Below are 23,689 nucleotides of genomic sequence, written 5' to 3'. Positions count from 1 at the left end.
GAGTGCACTGAGTGTGTCTGGATGCTGTCTCATACTCTGTCCTACAGCTTTGCCTCCTCAGCTTCTTGCAGACCAAAAACGGTGAGAAAGTTCAGAGGATCAGGATTTTTCAGTTCTCGACTTGCCTAAAGATGTCCCAAATGCTCCGACACTAAAGCAGCAAGAGGGTTCTTTGCAGACCACCTCTGAAAAGCAATCACTGGTGTGTTTGTATAGAAATTATGACTTCTGAGTCAACCAACTGTCCATCTCCTAAGACTGTCTTGCCCTTTTCATAGTGCTGCGACAAACCCAAAGTGTATTTATTCCTAAGAGTCAGAGCATGCAACTAGAAATGAATTCACCTTCGTAAACGTGTTGGTTCTCGCCCACTCTCTTATCTCTAAGCACCACTAGTACTGTCACTGCACCCTACTTTAGAATTCTAATAAAGTTGGTATCAGATTTTGAAATGAAAGGTTCATGTGTATACGCCAGTCCATAAATAAGCCCACATTGGCTAGTATAGAGGTGATGATATTAAGGCAGCATTTCCCATGTCACTGAATGTACCAGGCACCATCCCAAGGACTGTAATAGATTGTGCCATGTTTAATCTTACAAATGTGTGACAGAGATTCTATTTACCCCATTTCTCGGATGAACTCCCAGGGACCCAGACCACACAACGAATCAGATAGAACACAGAGAGTCAGACCAGAAAAACCCAGGTCTGTGGTCAGACACTGGGATCAAAGCCAGTTGTCCTAGCAAGGAGTCCCTGACAGGACCAGGCAAGGAGCAGGGTAAGAAAGTGTCTGTAACTGGAGCATTCTAAAATCAAAACTGAAGCCTCGGGCAAAAGGGACACAAAGCTTTGTCATTCTCACTGTCAGCTGGTTTGCTAGCTGGCTGAGAGGCTCTCATAGGCAGCTTTGGATTGGGACCCTAAAGTCTTTAAGAAGGGAGCTGCTTTCCCCAACAGCTAGTTGAGTATTAAAAGGGAGTGGTGGCTTGGGGACTACTTAATAATGAGATCCGGGCTGGGGTGGTAACTCAAAGGGCTGGGCTCATGTTTTGTATGTGGGAGCCCTGGATATCATCCCTGACATCTCATGGTCCTCCAGGTAATGCTGAGGACACTGGAAAAGCACCAAGCTGAAAGTAGCATTGGGTACCGTTTGATGTGACCCCAAAGCTACACTAAGCTTGTTAGTACTGTGCTTTCTCCTGGGGTAAGGGTCAGACACACAAAATGATGTAGCACAAGGTTTCATTTGCTATGTGGTGCCCAACAAATGTTAGGTGGTCAAGCCATCCTTCTTCCTCATTCACATCTCCATCCCCCAGGCCTCCTCCCACTAGGATCCATGGAAGAGACCAATCAGTGTTCACCCACCATATATTGTTTGGGTCAAGAAATAGATAACTTAATAAAAAAAGGTATTTGGGATCACATCTGGCTGTACTCAGGGCTTATTCCGTGGTCTGCTCAGGGATCATTACTCTAGTGGGGCTTGGGGATCAGATGGTTTGCTGGAGATCAAACTCAGGTCAGCCACAGGCAAGACAATCACCCACCTGATGTCTTTCCAGCAACACCCACCATTAACATTAGTTCTTTGACGGGAAAAGGGGCCACTTCCAGCTTTGCTTAGTACTTACTCCTGGCTGAGTACTCAGGTATCACTCCTGGCATGGCTCAAGGAACCATTATAAGCAGTGCCAGGGATTAAACCTGGTTCAGCTGAGCACAGGCAGTGTCTTCCTACTGTGCTCTCTTAGTGGGCCAAGAAAAAGCTACACACAATAGGCTTTTTGTATCTTTGTCATTTCACCCTGGGAGGTGCTAACCTGAAAAGCAGTCTGAGGTCATAGGAGTCAGCCAGGCGTGTATCAAGGGAGACGTGTGAGCCTTCATGCACTCAGGGTAGAGAACAGTTGGGGGGAATTTGTGGAAGGCCTGAGAGTTGTTTTGGTGATGCAGTCTCATTTGCAAAGCCACTTTGGGTATGTTGAGTGAACAAAAAACATATGGTTCCATTTCTGCTGGCATTGCGGATGGGTTTCAGAATGATGAGTGAGACAGTTGAGGGCTTAAGGAGCCCAAAGGACTTTGCAAGTATTTCAGGACACTGCAGGCCATATTGACTAACTCCCTTTGCCCCCCAACTGGAGACTACTTAGTTGTGTGACAACCCAACTCATCGCCCTCCCTGTCAGTTTAAACCACTAGCCTCAGGAGACGTCTGTGGAGGTTTCTTGCCCTCTTGTTCTGCTCAGGTTGAAATAAAGTGGTAGGATTTCTAGGAAGAGCAAACTCTTTACTGGAGGACTCTTGACCTTTTGAAAACCTCCCAGCAGAGTAGAGAAAAGCGTCGAGAGCTTGAACTTTATTAACTGTGTGCCATTTACAGATACTTGGGCACACATTATATTCAGCTGTTGCCCCAAATGTCAGTAGCAAGGCCTGGTAGTAATGATTTTAGCCATGGCCGGTATGTGTGTGAGGGTGTACTTTGCAAAGCCCATTGGATAAATATCAGAAGTTCACAGTGCCTACATTTCGACACATATTAGTATATATACTAGTGTATATATACTAATGTTTATACATAGCATGTGCTGATTGAAGTTCAGAAACTTAAGATCTAGGCAAGACCTAACCCAGCATGGGTCTGGCAGGCAGGGTTTAGAGAAGGCTTTCCAGAACAGATCATTCTGACTTCAGTCTTGAACCTGGCCATTAGCCAGGGCAAAGTATAAGGGGAAACCTTTTAGAGATAATTCAAGAAGATTTGACAATGAAAACAACAACAGCAACAAAAAACTTGACAGATTTCTGAGTTTTCAAGATGATACTCAGCAGTGCTCAGGGCTTACTCCTGATTCTGCTCTCAGGGATCACTCCTGGTGGTGCTCGTGGTGCCATATGTAATGCCATGAATTCCAACCAGGTTGGCTACATGCAAATGTCTGGTTCTTAGTAGAGAGATATACTCGGCTGGATTTATTTCAGGAAAAGATTGGGGCACAGAGGCAGTAGTGCAAAGGACGAGGAAATGATAAACTGTGTTTTTAGGTCAGGCAAATTAGTAAATACCAGACCAGAAAGTTCTTGTATGTCTGGGGGAACTTCTGAAAGAGTTAAGTAGGGGAGGGAGATGCTATAACTTTTTTTTGTATGTGAGAAATAAATCTTTGTGCTGGGGGTATGAAATTTGATCACTTGATCACTTGACTTCCTGTTAATCATCAATTTGCTTGAGCGGGCACCAGTAACGTCTCTATTTGTCCCTGTCGCATGGTAGTGTAGCCCAATAGCGTCTGTTCCTTCTAGGAACATGAAGTGCCTCAAACCGATCGTTCAGGGTCTTGACGAAGAAGTCTGACCATCTGGTAGGTGGGCGGCCATGCTGTCTTTTGACTTCCCGTGAAATCCAGTCAGTAACAGCTCTAATCCAGCGGTTGTCTCCAAATCTCATTACGTGTCCAGCCCATCTGATTTTCGATGCCTTGGCAAACGAGACAGTGCCCCTGATTCTTGATCGTCGATGAGATCTGTTCATCATCTAAGAACAGATGAAACTTGAATTCTCTGAATTTGACTTGAGCAGGTTTAGGGTGGAAGAGAATACCTGAGTCAGGAAAACCAGTTAAATTACTCTTACAGTCATCCAAGCAAGGGATGGCAAAGAATGGGACAGGTAGAGTGGCTGTGGGGACAAACTGAAAGTCTTGCATTGAAAAAGAAAGCTCTTGGTACTTGTGACTTAATGTGGGACAGATTAGATGGAGAAAGAAATCCTCCACTATCTCCACTACCTCACTGCCGCCACGCTCCAGGCCGTTTTCCGGACCGCGCGGCACTTTGCAGATGCGTGACACATCATAACACACTTAATACCCATCTTCCAAGATAACCGCACCATATTTGATGGGGTTCAAATATGGTTTGAACCATGGGAACACCTGCAAGGGCGATTAGAGGCCGCCCTAAAAGCCTCTATCCCTCTCTGAGAGTCTGTCAAGCTACCGAGAGTATTCCTCCTGCACAGCAGAGCCTGGCAAGCTATCCATGGTGTATTCAATATGCCAAAACCAGTCAATAAAATGAGTCTCGTTTCCCTAACCCTGAAAGAGCCACCAATACAGCAGCATTAAGATGGACGAGGAAGGAGAGGCTGATAAAATCTCAAGGCCGAACTAGACTGCCAAAATGAAGAAGGACAAAAATAACTGTACTTTCAATGCATGTATGCATGTATGCTGACATCAGATGCAAACATCAAGGACCTGATGGTACAAGTGCAAAAGATCAAGTACAACATCATTGGTCTGACCAAGACAAGAAGGCATCAATCACATCTCGCCATTTTTGACACTGGAGAAGAACTGTTCCTCGAAACATGCAACAAAAGAGGCATTGGTGGTGTTGGTGTCCTTGTCAACATGAACTTGTCCATGAGCATTGATTTATTCAAATGCAAAAAAAACCAGAATCAGATTACACTTGAATAGATGTGGCTCACTGCTGGCAGTTTCTATCTTCATTGTCTGCACACCACCATTCAATTATGATGAAAAAGAAATTGAGAAGTTCTACATCCAGCTGGAGAAGTTCTATAAAGAAGACCTCACCTTCTACAAGATCGTTGTCGGTGATTTTAATGCCAAGATAGGACCAAGAAGATCAGGCAAAGAACTCCACATCAGGACCCATAGCCTAGAATGGAATGAACAGGGTAAGAGACTATCTAAGTTCATCATGTCGACCAAGATCATCCATGATAACTCACAGTTTCAGAAGGCCGAATATAAACGTTGGACATGGGAGTCTCCCGGTGGACAGTTCCACAATGAAATTGATGACATCATATTCAATCGACAGTTTTGCCTGACCGATGTCACTTTTGTCCCAAAATTCCAAATGGGATTGGAACACCGTCTCCTTCATTCAAACTTCTACTTCACAGAGCAGGGAGAAAGGGCTGCAAAGTTTAAGAAGAGAATTCCCAGAACAACCACCAACTGGGAGCTCTGTGACACTATTGCGGCAACATGGGAAGATGCCATCATTGACAACATTGACGAGAAATATGATCCACTGGTTCAGCACCTCCATGATTGTGCAAGGAACACCAAGAGAGAGAGAGCCACAAAAAAGACGCCAGTCTTCGAAAACCCTTGAGTTCATTCGCCAACGTGCTGGGCGCAAGCCTCAGGCAACCGCAAGCAAACGTCCGAACTCGCAAAGAAGTGCAGAGAAGCGATAAAGGAAGACTTCAAAGAGAGAAGAGCAGCAGTGCTGACAGATGCAGCAGAAGCGGGAAAAAGTATTCTCAATGCCTGCCTGTCCTTCGCCAACTACAAGATCAAGATGACTGCCCTTCAATGTCCTGATTGATCTATCACATCTTCCAGAAGGGCAATGGGCAAGATTATCCATGACTTCTACTAGGATCTCTTCAATAGCCACGTCCACCTGCCCACATACCACATTCCACAGGATGGATATATTGTTCTCCCTTCCGAAATCTGACACTCCATTTCCTCAGTAAAGAAGCAAACAGCACCCAGCCCAGACAAGGTCAGACCCGAACATCTGAAGAACTTGCCACCAGTTCTCATCAATACACTGGCTCGGCTCTTCAGACTCTACCTGTCTGAATGCACGGTTCCATCCCAATGGAAACCAGCAGGACTGTACAAGAAGGGAGACATCCACAACATTGGCAACTATTGCCCGATCTGCCTGTTATCTGTCGTCTACAAGCTGTTCACTCAAGTCATCCTGAATAGGATTGGCAGAACACTAGATGAAAGACAACCATGCAAGCAAGCTGGGTTCCGCAAAGGATTCAGCACGGTTGACCATATCCACACAGTAACCAAGCTCATTGAGGTTTCTTGGGAGTTCAAGATGCCCCTCTGTCTAATGTTCATTGATTTAAAGAAAGCCTTTGATTCTGTTGAGATGGAAGCGGTCATTGAAGCCCTAGCCAATGAGGGAATTCATACTCAGTACACCAGGATCCTCCGTGAGCTGTATTATGGATTCACTACCAGGATCTCACCATTCTACAAAGAAGTGATCATCAATGCCAAGAGAAGGGTTTGGCAGGGTGATACTATTTCACTGAAACTCTTCAGTGCTACCCTCGAAAACGTCATGCAATGACTGGAATGGGAAGGAATGAGAGTGAAGATAGAGAGTCAGCAAGTACACCACCTCTGCTTTGCTGATGACATTGGTCTAATAATACCAAACATTAGCCAAGTGGCACAAATGCTGGCTGACTTTGACCATGAGTGTGGAAAGGTCGGACTCCAGCTGAATCTCATGAAGACAATGTTTATGATAAACGGTCTATTCCTGACATTACATTTGCTCTCAATGGAGCGAACATCTCCGAATGCAACAGTTATGTGTAACTAGGTAGAGAAGTCACCATGACGAATGACCTGGCACCTGAGTTGCGCAGGAGGAAGAGACTGTCTTGGAACGCCTTCAAGAGCATTGCAGAAATAGCTAAGAGGACGAAGAACCACCGACTCTGGGCACATCTCTTCGATTACATTGTTCTGCATTAACATATGCCTCAGAGACCTAGGCCCTATGAAAACAGGATGAGAACGCTATTTGGGTCTCCCAAAGGGGAATTGAAAGAGCTATGCTTGGAGTATCACGCTTCACTCAAGTGAGAGAAAGAATCTGGCATTCCAACCTCTGTCAACAATCAAGAATCAGGGATGCTGTCTCGTTTGCCAAGGCGTCGAAAGTTAGATGGGCTGGACACATAATACTATTTGGAGATGACTGCTGGACTAGAGTCATTACCAACTGAATTCCATGGGACGTCTAACGATCGCATGGCTGTCCACCTACGAGATGATCAGACTTCTTCGTCAAGACCCTGAATGATCGGTTTGAGCCTCTTCGTGTTCCTGGAGCGATCAGACACCATGGGCTACACAGGCATGCAACAGGGATGAAGGAAGATGTTACTGGTGCTTGCTCAAGCAAATCTATGAGTAATGGATGTCAAGTGATCAAGTGTTCCTGGGTGGTTGGAAAATAGGTTCATTTTCACTGAGACAAACATCCAGCACAACGAGCTATGGTAGACAAGGATGTCTCTCTCTCTCTCTCTCTCTCTCTCTCTCTCTTTGTCTCTCTCTCTCTCTCTCTCTGTGTGTGTGTGTGTGTGTTGATTAGACAACCAAGTCAAATGTCAACAGGAAGAAGATCTGAGCTGGGAATAAACAGTTGAAACTTAACAGTATAAAAATTGTCATTAGGGATCAGAGAGAGAGAGAGAGAGAGAGAGAGAGAGAGAGGACAGAGATAAATGCATCTGATCCCTGAAATTGTGTAGGGTCCCCCAAGCTCTACCACAATTGATTGCACAGAGCCAGATGTAGCCCCATAATACGGGCTGGTGTTGGTCAAACCCTGACACCCCCCCCCCCAATTCTTCTTCTTATTATTACGCAGGTAATAAGCCTATCCCAGATGTGGAGAGTGAGTTGAACATGGAGAATCGGGAAGGAGGAGAAAGACCTTAGCCAAGAGATGAAGCTAAAAAGCATGATAAGCCAAAGCCAGCCAGATCTTTCGACTGGTCTTGACCCACACTTCCCAAAACCTGTTTCACATTTAGTGAGGCAGAGACTCCTGAGCTATGTTATTCCTTTCAAGACTAGCACAGAACTCATTGGGAGTTGCAATTTTCCCCCTTCAGAAATGATGAGGTTTCATTTCAGAGAGACGTGTGCAGGCCTCTGGCTAGGAAATGATCTCACCAGAACTGCAATGCAGGTTGTCTGACTCTAAGATCAGTGCTCTCTAACTAAGCCATCTTCACAGCCATGAAGGCAGTTTTCCTGTGTGCTGGTTTGTAAGGGAGGGGAGAAAACTCAATTCATTTCCATGCTAGAAGTGCAGAAATAGAGGCGAAAGCTGTGAGCCCCCTCCCCCTTCGATATTTGTTTTCCCTGTTTAATGAGCAGCAAGTTGGCGAGGATGTATATAATTTCTCTTCTAGTAAGATGATAGCTCCAGCCCTTTGGAGGCAGAGATGAGCCACCACGGAATACCCAACCCCAGCACATGCCTGTGGCTTACCCACTCACATTCCCAACCTGGCTGCAGGCACTCCACAGCCAGCCTCCTGTTCCCTCCCAGGAACTCTGGAGCCTGGAGCCTGCTTGCTGGCCCTTCCAGAGGCTTAGGCTAACCTCAGGAGCATGGGGCAGGGGAGGAGAATAGACTTTGGTGGAGTCGCTCCCTTCTCTTAGCTCCCTTGCGAGTAAGGGATTTTACCTACTCCCCACGCTGCAGGAAAATGCAGCAGGTGGCACTCAGCGGGTGGCACCCATTCCTGAACCAGTGGAGGCACCACTATGGGGAGAGGCCAGAGCTCAGGAAGAGTAACCTCTCATCCTTGTCCTCTCTCAGTTTTGATCCTGGTGTTCCTGCTAACCTCACCCCCCCTTCCCAACACCACCATGCTCGTGTCTTCAGTTAAAAAATGGGCTGCCTGTTTTGACCTTGTATATTATCAGGATTATTCTAAGGGCACACGCAAATGTGCCCTAGAAGGCACTTGCCACCTATGTTGGACCCCAGCCACACTGCCCTCTGTTTCCCACCGGATTGTACTCAGCTCTCTGTGGCTTTCAAGACAGTTTGAACTCCTTGTATATCCAGTAGATATCAGCTGAATATTTACTCAGCTAATGCAAGATGTTACCAGGAGTCACTATTAAATACATCCCAGATAGTTGGCAGATAGTAAGCACAGAGGTGACCGACCACGTTGAGGGTGGCAGGGACAGATTTGCAGAAGAGAGAGGCAGACTAGAAATAACATAAGGACAGTGGTGGAGAATCTTTGGCACATAGGTGGTCATGGAGGTGTAGTAACTTTGTCTGCCTGAAGAGTAAACCAACAGTAATGCTGTTGTAAACCATGTTACTTGCATAATAATAATCATAATATTTCTTAAAAGGACCAAAAGGAAGTATAAACTCTCCTGAATTTTAAGAAAAGGAATCTGTCACCCCTTCAGAGCTCCCTCCTAAATAATGTGCCATAGATAAGTGATGTTTTATTTATTTATTTACCCATTTGTTTATTTGTTTATTTTAATGAATCACTGTGAGGTACAGTTACAGACTTAGAAACTTTCATGCTTATGTTTCAGTAATACAGTGATTGAGTACCCATCCCGCCACCAGTGCCCATTCTCCACCACCAATGTTCCCAGTATCCCTCCCGCCACCCCCACCTCACCCCCCCGCCCCCCCCCCACCGCTGTGGCAGGCGCATTCCCTTTCACTCTCTCTCTCCTTTAGGGTGTTGTGGTTTGCAATACAGGTATTAAGTGGCCATCATGTTTGGTCTATAGTCTACTTTCAGCACACATCTTCATCCCGAGCAGGCCCTCTAAGCATTCTTTACTTGGTGATCCCTTCTCTATCTGAGATCAGTGATGTTTTAGAGCAAGGTGGGTACATAGTGAAGCACCATTTGATGATATATCACGATGCCATAAGTCCAGGGCATGTGGGGGCCAAGTAGAAATAGCTTAGTGGAACATTCTGATTGACTGACTAGAGAAAAATGACTCAACCTCAACCATGGCATCTTAGAGAATCTCAAAGGCAAGAAACAGTAAACATTATAGTCCAGTCTGCTTGTTTTATACATGAAGAATGTAAAGTCTAGAGCTGAAAGTAAGATGGTGATTCATAGCTAGGGACCTGCTTGGACCCTGTACTCAGTCCTCTTCTGTTGACTATCTGATCTCCTGAAGTTTTGATTTATTGACTGGGAAATTCCGGTAGGACCTCTATCTTTGTGTTGTCACAAGCATTCTACCTGACCAAGTCAGCTTGAGAAAGAATACAGCGGGAGAGTTTATACCCCCTTTTATGAGCTTTGGGTTTGATCTCTGGACTGTAAATATTTTTTGGTTGTTTTAATTTGTTTTTTTGTAATAAAGTCTATTCAGAGCCTTGAAGAGTTTGATATGTAATATATCCATAATACACTATTATCAATTACTTCGTTATTTATTGTCTCTTCTAGTTCTTTTTATGTTCTATTATTGGTTCTTCATTATTTCTCCTTGGCATTAAAGGTGGTTTCAGTGAGGCTTTTTCCTAGCCACAGCTTTTTAAAAAGTGAGCTCCTGACCAGAAATAGGGTATGTTGATGCAGAAGCACACCTATCCTGAGTGGTGAGACCTATTGTTTAAAGTAAAATTAGGCCATCGAGATAGCACAGAGATTAAGCACAGACTTGTATCTAAAGAAAAGGCAGAACTTTGGATTCAAGAGAGAGTACAGGGGTTCTAGTGCTTGGTTTGCAGCACTAGACCAGCCCTGGTTTGATCCCTGACACCACATATGGTCCTTGGAGCATGACCAGGAATCATTTTTAAGCACAGAACCAGTGGTAGCCCTTGAGCACAGCACTGCAGGACACCCAAGTATCCCCACCCCTACCGCAAAGTGCATTGTTTTTCATTTTCTTGTTTTTCATTCACTTGTACAGCTTCCTGACCCTGAGCATGGCTTCATAGCCCCAGGTATGGAAAGCCCTTACTCAGCCTAAGGAAAGACATGTATGTTTCTCCTTCAAGGGCTAGCTTCAATGGCTTCATCACTGCACTCTAGTCCCCTGGCAATTTGGGCTACTGTCCTTTACTCTCTTGTCTTACTAAAACCCTTTGCAAGTTTTGTTATCACTGTTTTGTTTTTCATTTCCAGCCTTGGGCCTACACAGGCTACTAATCCCTTGAGGAAAGGAGTTTTATTTGTTTTACTGATATTTTGCTGGGTTATTTTTACAACCTTCTGGCTGATCTCTGTACTTAGTATATAGGTTGCAACAAAAGCTTTGTTTAATCATGGGTTTTTGTAACTTTATATCACTCACAATTAAGGAATGTGTCAGGTGTCAAGTTGTCTAGGTTTAGTTTAAACAGCATGAAATTGAATTCTCGTGTAAGCCCCACCCAGGAAAAAGAATTATCATGAAAGCTGATATTGCTGGTTCTTTTTTTTAAGTACAAAATTTTAACTATATGCTTTAATAATCATGAATCGTTGTTACTGTACTTAATGTTCGAACTTTTGAAGTTATTTTGAATGTGACTTGAAACGCCTTCATTAAGAGCAGTCCTTCCGGTGGAAAAGACATGCTAAAAGTAGTCTATAGACCAAACATGATTGCCACTCAATGCCTCTCTTGCAAAACACAGTACCCAAAAGTAGAGAGAGAGAACAAGGGGGAATGCCCTGCCACAGAGGCAGGGTGGGACGGGGTGGGGGATGGGGGGTGGAAGGGATGCTGGGACCCGTGGTGGGGGAGGATGGGCACTGGTGGAGGCATGGGTACTTGATCATTGTATAACTGAAACCCAAGCACAAAAATTTAGAAGTCTATAACTGTACCTCATGGTGTTTCACTAATAAAAAAAATAATAAAATAAAAAAAAAAGAGCAGTCCTTCCAAGATAATGCCATCTGGAAATAAGCTTCACTTCGGTAGATAGCCTCTTCTATTAAGAATATTGACTAAAGAAGACCAAAGATGATTCCTGACTGAGGCTTTCCAGGCATAGTTGTACTTACTTTGGGCTGTGATCATATAACCCAGTCTTTTGAATATTCCCTCACACAAGCCTCATTTCAGGGAAAGCTATCATTTCCTTGGCATTCAACATACAATAAGCTGTTTATATGTGACCACTTGTTTTATCTTTCCCCAAATCCTCCAACATTCATCTCATACCACCCACAGTGAAACTGAGGAAATTGAGACTCAGGAAGATGACCTTGCCTAAGGTCATCTTGGCTAAGATGACCTTGTTTAAGGTTAGAATTTGACAGTTAGTGGTGGGATCAGGCCCCTGATTCAGCCACTTCCTCCACTGTTCTTCCCAAGTGTATCAGTAAAACGAAGATTAACAAATACACATTTCTCAACTGAGGGTCCACATGCTCTCCCACTAGGCCTCTGGATTTTTTATGTTGGCCTCAGTTGAAATGGGGGCCACGGCCAGAGACTAAGGAGCCAATCTTAGGACAAGGACACCACAGGAAAGAAATAGGTGAGAAGAAGACCACAGTAGGGTAAAGGTTGAGAAGTACTTCTCTAACCTTATCATCAGGACCATGGGATGGTTCAGAATAAGTGAACAAACTCTAATAATCTTTGTTTTCTGTCCTCTAATAAAAAGGAAGGCATCAAAGAAACAATGATATTGTGTGACGTAAGCCAGAAGAAAAAGGACAAAGATGATCTCACTTATCTGTGGTTATAAAATAATTGAATTAGGAAACACACGTATTAAAGAGGGGATGCCTAGATCACCCTGACCCCAAAGTATAGGGAAAAGAACAGAGAAGGAAAGAAATCAAGTGAAGACGTAAGAAGATGTGGGCCGGAAGTAACAGAGAGCAGGGTTCAAGGACCTCTGGTACATTGGTGGTGTAGAGGAGTGGTACAGCTCTATGTCCAGGCCTCAGAGTCAGCAACACTGAAAACATGAGATGCAATCAACAGCAGCAGAACTTCAAAATGCCAAGGTGGCAGGTTGGCAGAGTGGGTCGGGACTGGAGACACTGCTGGAGGGAAGTTGACATTGATGTTGGGATTGGTGCTAGAACGTTGTATGCCTAAAACTTAACTATGAATAACTTGGTAGAGAATGGTGCCTTTATACATTTAAAAAATAAGAAGAAGAAGAAGAAACCACTTATTTGGTAGAGGAAAACAGACTCAGTAGGTCCACGCTGCTTTGTAATTTTATTACCTTGTGCTTGTTACTGAACAGGCTCTGCCTTAGTTCACACATTTGTACCAGAGAAAAATGGAAAATGTTATCATATTCTCTTGGAAACACTTTGAGAATCAAGTGATTTCATCCTGTTATGTTTTTGCTATGAGACCTTTGCATGCACTGGTCAATCTGAGCTGCTTTTGCTGCTGCCAGCTGGGAAGTCAGCATCCTGTACAGACACCTGTCTTTAGTGTGGTGAAAGGCACAGCCTCCAGGCTAGCACTGCCATTGTCATGGAAAAATCTCTTACAGAAATAATTATAAATACTTTGGTTTATTGCCAGAGACTGAAACACACGTTTAAGCACAAATATCTATCCCTCTCTGTTTCTTTCTGTCGCTCTGCCTCTCTTTCCTCCTCTTCCTCTCTTCTCTTTCTCTCTTTCCAAACAATTGCTCTTTTCATCCAACAGCACAGAGTTTGAAAATTATTACAATGGCTCCATGAAACATATTTGTGTCTTTGTTTCTTGCTTTACTAAGAATGACTGATGAGCAGTATGAACCATCCCAAATGAGTGAGTACAAGTCAACCTGAAAATTTTTTTCCCTAAACAGAGCCTGGCAGAGCCTTCACCTGGTATTTCTGAGCAATGAACCCTAATCTGTAGGAATTCAGCTGCTGTAACAGAACTAGCAATATCCCTAAAGGATGAAGCAGAGCAGTAGGAGAGAGAGTTGGGGTGGGGTGGGGGCAAAGGGAGAGGAGGGGAAGGGTGATGTTAAGGCTCCAATTTATGTTCACACATGAAAAACAAAAGCAAAACATGAAGTGTAGGATAACACTGTTTTGTCCTTCCTCAGGTAGCTTAGGTTTATCGGGTCACACCCATCTAAGGACACTGAATTTGTATTGTAAGCAATGTCCTTTCTGTATAGACAAAGGAAGACAGTTAATATTATGCTTTGTAACTTGGGAGTTGATTGACTCCGAATAATATTTACTCCTGGGCATCTGCTTTCTTGACTCAGTTGCCCTTAGTTCCTAGCACCCCAAAAGCAGGGTCCCAACGATGGACTGAATGGACCCAGGGCAAGCTGTGAGCTACCCTAGCATCGAAATGGGCCAGGCCAAAGCACCACAATACTCAACTATAAGTTGAGGGCATGATCATGGACAAATGCTGTCATGATCCAAAAGTAAGTAACGATGAGACTAGGACCCTGCTGGAGCTAGGAAGATTAACCTGGCCTGAGGACTGCGGAATGTATAGTGAGATGTTCTCAGGAAGAACCAAACTAAGTTTATATCTCTTACTGTACTCATACAGAATGACATTGCTAGAAATATTAGAAGTAGATTTATTACAGCTATTTAAGTAGATTACTGAGGAAAGAAAACACCCGAGATCCCACCCTTGAGCAGATCTCCTAGTAATCTGGAGTAATCTCTTTAGATGAGATTTCCTTGAGTTAATCTCCTGGAGGAGTGGTCTTACCTCTCTTTGTTGATTTGTCGATATTCAACCCACCTTTATGTCACCGCCTTGCGTGATTGCTATATAAACTAAGACTGTTAGCTCGGGGAATGGAGAGTCAGAGCGAGAGGGGCTCAAGCTTGAGAGAAAGAACAGCCGTCCTGATCCAGGCCACACACAGGGCTCAAGAGCACTGAATGCAGGCAATGAGAAAGAGCCATTCAGTGAGCCCATGAACACACAAACTTTGGCGTGCTAAGATTTTACAATGAAGTTCGATGCCCTCATCTGCCTAGGTACATAGCTGACCTCAGCTGTTGAGAGTGTGGCTATGCATTAAATTGTTTCTGAAACTAATCTGTCAAATAGGGTTAAGGTTCTGAAAGAGAAAGTTGCGAGACATGAGAGGAATTTACTTACTTTGATAGGTGTCCCATCTGCCTGTTACAACCTAGGTTTTATGTGGCTGGGAACATCAGCTAATTTTTTCACCCCAAAGCAATTCTGGGGGTATATTTTAGGGCCATTACATCATGTGTTGGCATGCGATAAGAATTTTTACTGGAAAAAATAAAGCAACAAAAATGAGATCTATGTAGTATGTGTTCATTCTAGATGAACTACTGTCCATATCTTATATGCACACAGACAGTCATACACAGACTTACAGATAGCCTGCATATGTATGCATGTGTGTGTTCACACATACCCACACTCTAGCATTGTGGGATATGTGTATGTATGTATTTACCCATACATAGAGACATCTAGACACATATACTTACATCCACCTGAATAAATTTTGTGTATTAGTTATACCTTAATTCAGATAGTACTTTGCTTATCTAGATTAGATATCTGATTTATATGTTCTCATGATGCCTTTGAATTCTCTTTTATGATGATGTGATTAATACAGTCAGTGGTGCACCATTGTCCAAGCTGGCCTAGAGAGTGAGGAATTTTGCAAGATGTAGAACTAACAATGCTGAAATTTCAAAGATCTTGGCCAAATCTGGATGATGACCCATAGCCTGCCCCTCTCCAGACTATATTTCCCCTGAGGATGGGACTCTGCTCTTGTTTGCCATTGATGCCGGTAGGCCCAGATTGGACACAGAGTAGGAACTCAGGAAAAAAGCTTATTCCACCAATAAAGGAATGAATGAAAGTGTCAGTGCAAACCAAAATGTTTTCTCTTATTGATCTCTTGTCTCTCAGACTGGAGTTTCCACTTTAGCTACCAAATGTATCATTTTTTCATATTCCCTCTATTTGAGGCAGTCTAAGTGCTTTATGTTTGCCTCTCTTGTTTCCCTCCTTGTTTAGGGTTTGGAAATCTGACTGAGCTGAGAATTCATTAATTTGGTAAAAATGAAACCAGAGCTGAGAATTCATTAATTTGATAAAAATGAAACCAGAGTAGTTTGGGTCTAGATATTTAAATATTTGTTCCTATGCTTAAAAACTGTCTTATACATTTCGTGAAGAAATAAATTATAATATTCACTTCACTGTGTACTAGCATAATGCCAGGCATATAGGAAGGACTGAATAGATATTTATAGAATAGCTGAATAGTTTCTCTGCCCAGCTTTCTTATATGCAGAAGTAGATGTGGTACTCCTAACTCCCTTTTATTCCCCACCCTTTAACTGTATGTTTCCACAACTCTGTTACTTCAGAAATGGACAAGAGGATATATATCTAGGTCACTGAATGTGTGAGCCATCACTGCCTGTTCTGGGTTGTCTCCTCATAGACTTTCTTGCCACTTCCCAGGGTTTCCATGGGCAGCTACAAAACCCATTGCAGTATTTCAAACCATAAAAAATCATCTTCTTCTTACATATATGGCACTGCGCAACCCATTTCTTCGACTTTACCATTTCTTTTTATCCAACCACTTCTACTTGTCTAGACTTACTCCTCATATTCTAAAAAACCATTTACTAACCATATCACCCCTTAATCTATACCCTAGAACCCCTTCACAACTGTGTTTTTATTTTACCATCTGATGGAACAAAATCAATTCTGTTTATTCATTCCTTATCTGAACACCTCCCCCCTCCCCCGCCATGATGGAGAATATCTTGAAGAGTGCTAATTCATCTGTGTCCCCATCACCCCGTAAAGGGAGAGGGAATGCTTTAAATGATCATTATTTGTAGAGAAAGGGAATGTATCACTTGTCTATTGCTACACAAAAGCTGCATAACAATTAAATCCGAAATCTCAGTGGTCTGCCACGTAATGTCTTTGGAGTCACAGGTCTACCAGTTGGCTGAGTTCTACTGGTGATCTGTATTTGCCAGATGCTGGTGGACTAGGAGGATTTGCTGATCTTGTTTGGGCTCCCTTCTATATCTGGGACATCACATGGGACAGCTGGGCTGACTCAGGTCTGTAGCACATGTCTTTCCATCCAGAAAGCTACCCTAGGCATGCCAGTAGGGGAATGACAGTGGAGCCAAAGGAGAAATAGAAACAACCAGTCCTCTTGAGCTTTGGCCTGGAAAATTGGCAGATTGTCACTTCCTCCTCATGATATTGGCCAAAACAAACAATAAGGCTGATCCACATTCAAGGGATGGGAAAGTAGACCACCCGACTCATGTATGAGGGGCTGCAAATTTTTATACCAGAGAGGTTGATATGGGAAAGAGTTTGAATAGGGCATTTTTGTAGCCATTTTACCACAGAGAGGGGTCTGCAAGAACATATTTCTGCCATTTCTTTACAAAAATCATAACTTTTGATATTCAGACATTGATGTGAATTTGTTAGAAAGGTTTCCAGTGATAACTCTTCAGAGGGAAAGTGAGTGGCATTCCCACTGCAGAAATATTCAGTAAGAAGCCAGATTCCTTGCTTACAGAAACCCTAAGTGGTGGGTAGGGCTCATTCTGACCTTGCATTAAATTTAGTATTTTTAAATCCTGTGTCCTTCTCTTCCAGATCAGCAAGGACCCGATTTTTGTGCCAGGTGTCTGGGGCCCTTATTACTCAGCCATGGTTCCTGGCTTCTGGCTGAGTGAAGGTGGTCAGAGTGTTACTGGAAAGTTGGTAAGTAGACAGTTTCTCAGTCTGCTTTTCAACATTTTATGCTCCTGATTGATGTTTATCCCCTGACCCTTGAGTCCATTCCTGGAACAATGATTCCTACATCAAAAGAATTAATTTCTTGTTAGGGTACAGCATGGGGTGCTGAATCTAGTCCTATTTGCTAGAGGAGTTAAGATTGGTAAACAGACTATTCATAATAGCCAGAATCTAGAAACAACCCTAGTGCCGAGAACAAATGAGTGGATTTAAGAAAGTGTGGTACACAAGAACAAAAGCAACAGGTGCTGGCGTGGATGTGGCGAGAAAGGGACCCTCCTTCACTGCTGGTGGGAATGCAGGCTGGTCCAACCCTTTTGGAAAACAGTATGGACGATTCTCAAAAAATTAGAATTCGATCTCCCATTTGACCCAGCTATAGCACTCCTGGGAATATATCCCAGAGAGGCAAAAATGTATAGTCGAAGTGACATCTGCAATTGTTTGTTCATTGCAGCACTCTTTACAATAGCCAAAATCTGGAAAAAACCTGAGTGCCCGAGAACAGATGACTGGTTAAAGAAGCTTTGGTACATTTACACAATGGAGTACTATGTAGCTGTTAGAAAAGATGAAGTTATGAAATTTACATACAAGTCGTACTACATGGAAAGTATCATGTTAAGCGAAATGAGTCAGAAAGAGCGGGATAGACACAGAAAGATTGCATTCATCTGGGGAACATAAAGCAACAAAACGGGAGACTAACACCCAGGAAGGGCTCAGATTAGTACCAGGAATTTTGCTCCATGACTTGAAGGCCAGCCACATGTGCTAGGTGAGAAGGAAGCTCAGATAGAGAAGAGAGCACCAAATAAAGGGTGTTGTGAAGACCCTCCCAGGGTGGGAGAGACATGCTAAAAGTGGTCTATAGACCAAACATGACTGCCACTCAATGCCTCTCTGGCAAAACACAGTACCCAAAAGAAGAGAGAGAGAACAGGGAGGAATGCCCTGCCACAGCGGCAGGGTGGGACGGGGGGGGGGGGGGGAGGATGGGGGGTGGGAGGGATGCTAGGACCCGTGGTGGGGGAGGATGGGCACTGGTGGAGGGATGGGTACTTGATCATTGTATAACTGAAACCCAAGCACAAAAATTTATAAGTCTATAAGTGTACTTCATGGTGTTTCACTAATAAAAAAAAATGAAAAAAAAAATAAAATCATAAAAAAAAAAAGAAAGTGTGGTACATCTATACAATGGAATACTACGCAGCCACAAGGAAAAATTAAGTAATGAAATTTGCATAAGAATAGATGGACATAGAGAGTATCATGCTTAGTGAAATGAGTCAGAGAGAAAGGAACAGACATAGAATGATTAGACTCATTTGTGGGATTTAGAAAAAATATAATATGAAATTAATACTCCAAGACAGTGGAAACAAGGGCCAGGAGGAATGGTCCAGCATGGGAAGCTTGCCACAAGTGATGGTGAAGGGAGGGTATCTAGGATAGAGAGGGGACCTCTGTACCAAAAATAGTGGGAAATGAGCACTTTGGACAAGAACTGAGTGCTGGTGATAGGTAAAGTGACAAACCTTTCAGTACCTCCATTGCAAACTGTAATGCCCAAAAGAAAAGGGTGGGGGAGAGAGAGAGAGAGAGAGAGAGAGTGAGAGAGGTGGGAGGTGAGAGGAAAAGTATCTGCCATAGAGGTAAGCTGCGGGGAGGGGCGGGAGGGAAATTAGGGACATTGGTGGTGGGAACTGTACACTGGTGAAGTGATGGTTGATCAAACGTATTACTGAAACCCAGTCATGAACAACTTTGAAATTGTGTGTCTCATGGTGATTCAAGTAAAAAAATAGTGACTGCTGCCAGATAACAAAGAACTCATCTCTTTGCCTCTGGATCATATATCACCCACTTTTCTCACAGCGATTAGAGGGATATTCTACTTAATGCATAGTGCCATGTTGTTCTCTAGCCAAGACTCCAAAGCCCTTGACACATAGTTAATATAGTTTTCTTGGCATGTCCTTCTGTTTGTGATCTAGATATTCTGGTCTCATCCTTGGACTTCCCACTAAGGTTTGGTGACTCTTTTCCTAGCTTCCCCCTGGCTCACATGAATTCTACTTCTATATGCTTTTGTGTCACTATCACAAATCATCCTGTTATTCGTCGATTGCCTCGAGCAGGCCCCAGTAACGTCTCCTTCATCCTAGCCCTGAGATTATATTCAAGGCTCTTTAGGAGAATGAGACCCATCATTGTTACTGGTATTTGGCATATTGGGTACACCACAAGGAGTTTGCCAGACTCTGCCGTGTGGGCAGGCTACATTCGGTAGCCTGCCAGTTTGTCCAAAGTAGAAATGAGATAATAAGATGTCATAATAGGATGTCGTGCAGCCGCGAATGCGGTTCCGGGAGCTGGTTTTTATAGTCTCTGAGTCTTGGCCGCTGATGGGATTACACGGCGCCAGGGGGCCAGTTGGTGGGTGTGACCCCCGCCTACTGGAATTTGGAGGATCTGGGTGGAGGATGCTTGGCCCCGATCCGAGTAGGCTTGGAGATCTCGGCCCCGGAACCTGCGTGACTTTGTCCCTCTGCCAGTACCTTCATGTGTGCGGAGAGTGGTCTCAGCATGGTGGTGGCTGGTCCTGGAGGTCTTCGGCTGCCAGAGCCCTGGTCAGGGCGGGGAGGAAAGCTCAACCCACTCCCCTCCATGGGGCCCTGCGAGGACAGCCAGGTGCAGGGGCAGGAGACTGCACTGTTCTCTTCCGGGAGCTGGTTTTTTTATAGTCTTTTTTTTATAGACTATGCTTTTGTGTATGCCCTTTTTTTTCTGTTTAGAGAATTTTATAGCACCATGATCAGTTTACTGGTCCTATAAGATTCAATTCCTGTTCTTAACATGTTCCATTATTATTGTTATATTAGTTTGTCTTTTCCAGAAATCTTTGAGTCCCTTAAATGTGAGGGTTATATTATCCTTACTTCTGTAACTACCTTAGTATTCTTTGTTCATATAAAGTGCTTGATAAAAGTTATTTTTGATTCATGGACCTGTCTGATAAGAATACCAGAAAATACATAAAACCGAGAGACAGGATTTTTGCATAGACCTGAGATGACTTTTTCAGTCAGAGTTCAGAGTCCAAGAATTGGCACAATGCTTGGCTGAAACTCCTTGCAGGGTTTGAGGAGGCATTTATACTAAGCCTTAGAAGATTAATAGAGGCTATGCAAACCAATAAGGGTGGCAGTATGTTCCTAGATAGGAAAACTAGCGTGGGAACAAAGGCATGAGAATGATAAATGACAAACAGGCGTTTGAGGGTGATTGGAAGTTGTACACTCTTTTAGATGTGGCATAGACCGTTGTTTGAAGAATGACATCATAATAAAAGTTGGAGAGCTGAGCAGAGACCACATGCTATGGAATCCCTGTAAAACACGCTAAGGGCTTGAGCTGTATCTGGTAGACCAAGAAAAAGTAGTGAAAACTTGGAAGAGGAATTGACTTGATCATCTTGGCTGTAAAACAGGCCAGCAACACTAAGCAAACAGCCTACAGACGAACACTGGCAATATGAATCCATTTTGCTAGATTCATCCTGGGAGGCAAGGGTGGGGGGGGGGGCGGAGCGTGGGGGTTGAAACCACATGAGTCCTGGAGAGATAGTACAGTGGGGAAGTTGCTTTTCATGCATGAGTTTGGTCCCCAGCATGATATGCCATCCCCCAAGCTCTGCCAGGAGTAAACCCTAAGCACTGCTGTGTCCCCAAAGCTAAACAAACAAGCAAAAGGTATGAGAGCTTAAATGAGAGCTGTCGGCTGTGAAGGTTGAAAACTGAAGTCAAGAAACTGATGGTATTGGCAAGAATTACATGTGGAAGGCAAGGGAAATGGAGGCCTCCTTCACTTAATGAGCCATACGTTCCTCTGTTCTATTGAGATCATCTGGTTATGGTCTGATTTCCCTACTAAATCCTTTTAACAGTCAGCCAAAGTAAGAGTGATTTGATCCCAAACCTGAGAGGCACACAAATAATAACTGGCATTTTTCTTTTTCTTAGTATGTTGCTATTTTATACATAGCTACCTCAAATTCTCTCTCAGTGTAAGTGGAATCATAGGCGGCTGACTGGACTCAAAGAGCGTGTTCTGTGCCCTTGCTCTTGTGCCAAACTACAGAGTGGAATTAGATGGCTTAGCCAGTCCTTACCAGATCCTGATTTTAAGGGACTGACTGCCTAGCAATGAGGATCAAATAAATAGCATTGGTGATTTAGTCTTATAACCAGTGCTAGGAAAGTGAGAAGACATCAAGGTTTGCCCAAAGTGCCTGTGACTTTCCAGTCTCCTCTTCTGCGTCACACACTTGCACAACTTTCAGTGTAAATATCCAATCCCTTTCTGTATCATGTTGAAAACTTATTATTGAGCTATAGCCCTTTGAAACTCCATGTCATGGTACAGTCACCATTAGCAGACAGAGAATGCAGAGATGATACAATCAGGGGGCTTTAAAAAAAAAGAAGAAGAAGAATTATCTGGTAAACCACTCTTTGTGCATGATGCATTGTCATGAAGCTGTCCATTAACAGGTTTTCAGAGACTTAGTATGCAAATTGAACATCTGTGTCAGTCTGGAAATGCTTTCCCTAGTATTTGGCTCAAGGTTTGCTTTGTTGCTATGGATATGAGCTGCCTTCGCCCAAACATTATGACATATCTTTGTGGACGAGAATTGGTTATGCCTGCTTCCTGAGTCTAAATTTAAATTTAAAATGGGACCCCTTTTTGCCATTAATAAAATCTTCTTAAATAGTCTTCCATGGTTTTCAATAGGAGTTATGGCAATTGTTTCCTTTTATCTAATTGTTAGTTTTGCCCCATCAACCTGTCAAACTACATTTATAGTTTTGCTGTATGGAAATTATATCAGACATATATGTATATGTGTATATATGCATAGTTTAATTTGATAGAAAATCGACATGATTGATACTCTAGATTATAGAGTAAAATCTTAAAAATTCAAGGGCTTGCAATATCCCTGAAGGGACTAAATTATTCCATCAAAAGGCACAGAGTATCAGGATGGATCAGAAAACGATTTCCATCCATTTGTTGCTTATAGGAAACACACTTAAAAATATTACAGGTTAGACATAGGCTCAGAATTAAGAAATGGAAAATAATAACACAAGCCAATGGGGAAAAGAAAGCTCTAACCATTGTATTTATATCAGGTAAAGGTAAAGGCCCTCCCGTTGATCGTCGATTTGCTCGAGCGGGCCCAGTAACGTCTCCATTGGAGACTTTGTTGTTACTGTGTCTGGCATATCGAATACTCTCGGTAGCTTGCCGGGCTCTCCAGAGGGGCGGAGGAATCGAACTTGGGTCGGCCATGTTGGCCGCTTGTAAGGCGAACGCCCTACCCGCTGTGCTATCGCTCCAGCCCTATTTATATCAGATAGGTCTTAAATAGTCCTCCATAGTTTTCAATATAAGTTATAGCAATTGTTTCCTTTTATGTAATTGTTAGTTTTGCCCCATCAACCTGCTAAGCTACATTTATAGTTTTGCTGTATGGAAATTATATCAGATATATATACGTATATGTGTGTATATATAGTTTTATTTAAGCTTAATCACTTAATCACTTAACTTCCCGTTAGTCGGCGATTTGCTCGAGCGGGCGCCAGTAACGTCTCCATTTGTCCCCGTCACGTGCTAGTGTAGCCCAATGGCATCTGTTCGCTCCGGGAACATGAAGGGCCTCAAACCGATCGTTCATGATCTTGACGAAGAAGTCTGACCATCTGGAAGGTGGGCGGCCTCGCGGTCTTTTGACATCCCGTGGAATCCAGTCGGTAACAGCTCTAGTCCAGCAGTCATCTTTAAAGCTAAATAAAGTAATTAGGGCAGGGATGCACACTACTTATGGATTAAGGGAACAGTAGACCAGTTAACAAATACACACTAAATATTGGATTAGTAAAGTTTGTAAGGCTTTTGCTCACAAACCTAAAGATATACATTTAAGGAAACAAAATAGTAATGAGAATTCCATCGTAACACTGTCACAGCTGGATAGATCCACTACACAGCATATCAGTAAAGACACAAGAGACAATTTTTTCTTAAAAGATCCCATAATGGAACATGGTCTGAATCAAGAATAAAATAGACTGTTCAATAAAGCATTAGTCTTGAGAAGCCAAGTAAGGAGACAGAAATCTCCTATACAATTAAAGACGTTAAATGGTAATGATAACAGAATTATACCATATTGACTGCGTTTTTATGTTAACCTTCGCACGAAATCCTTGAACAAAATACATAAAAAAAACTCAATGCCCAATATTTA

At 43.2% G+C, this 23,689-nt stretch overlaps 1 protein-coding gene across 4 annotated transcripts in view; it reads left to right on the top strand.

The window, feature by feature from the left end:
• Nucleotides 1-23,689, top strand: part of FGGY (FGGY carbohydrate kinase domain containing) — a 475,385-nt gene that overhangs the window by 296,776 nt on the left and 154,920 nt on the right. For all 4 annotated transcript variants that reach the window (XM_056122278.1, XM_056122274.1, XM_056122275.1 and 1 more), the window contains one exon: nucleotides 17,218-17,325. In XM_056122278.1, coding sequence (XP_055978253.1) covers nucleotides 17,218-17,325 — 108 coding nt within the window. The remainder of the gene's footprint in view (nucleotides 1-17,217; nucleotides 17,326-23,689) is intronic.

The sequence above is a fragment of the Sorex fumeus genome, unplaced genomic scaffold (assembly GCF_029834395.1).
Source record: "Sorex fumeus unplaced genomic scaffold, SorFum_2.1 ptg000045l, whole genome shotgun sequence".
NCBI classification, from domain to species: Eukaryota; Metazoa; Chordata; class Mammalia; order Eulipotyphla; family Soricidae; genus Sorex; species Sorex fumeus.
Note: the sequence above shows the minus strand (reverse complement) of the source record. Positions and strands in the feature narration are given on the sequence as shown.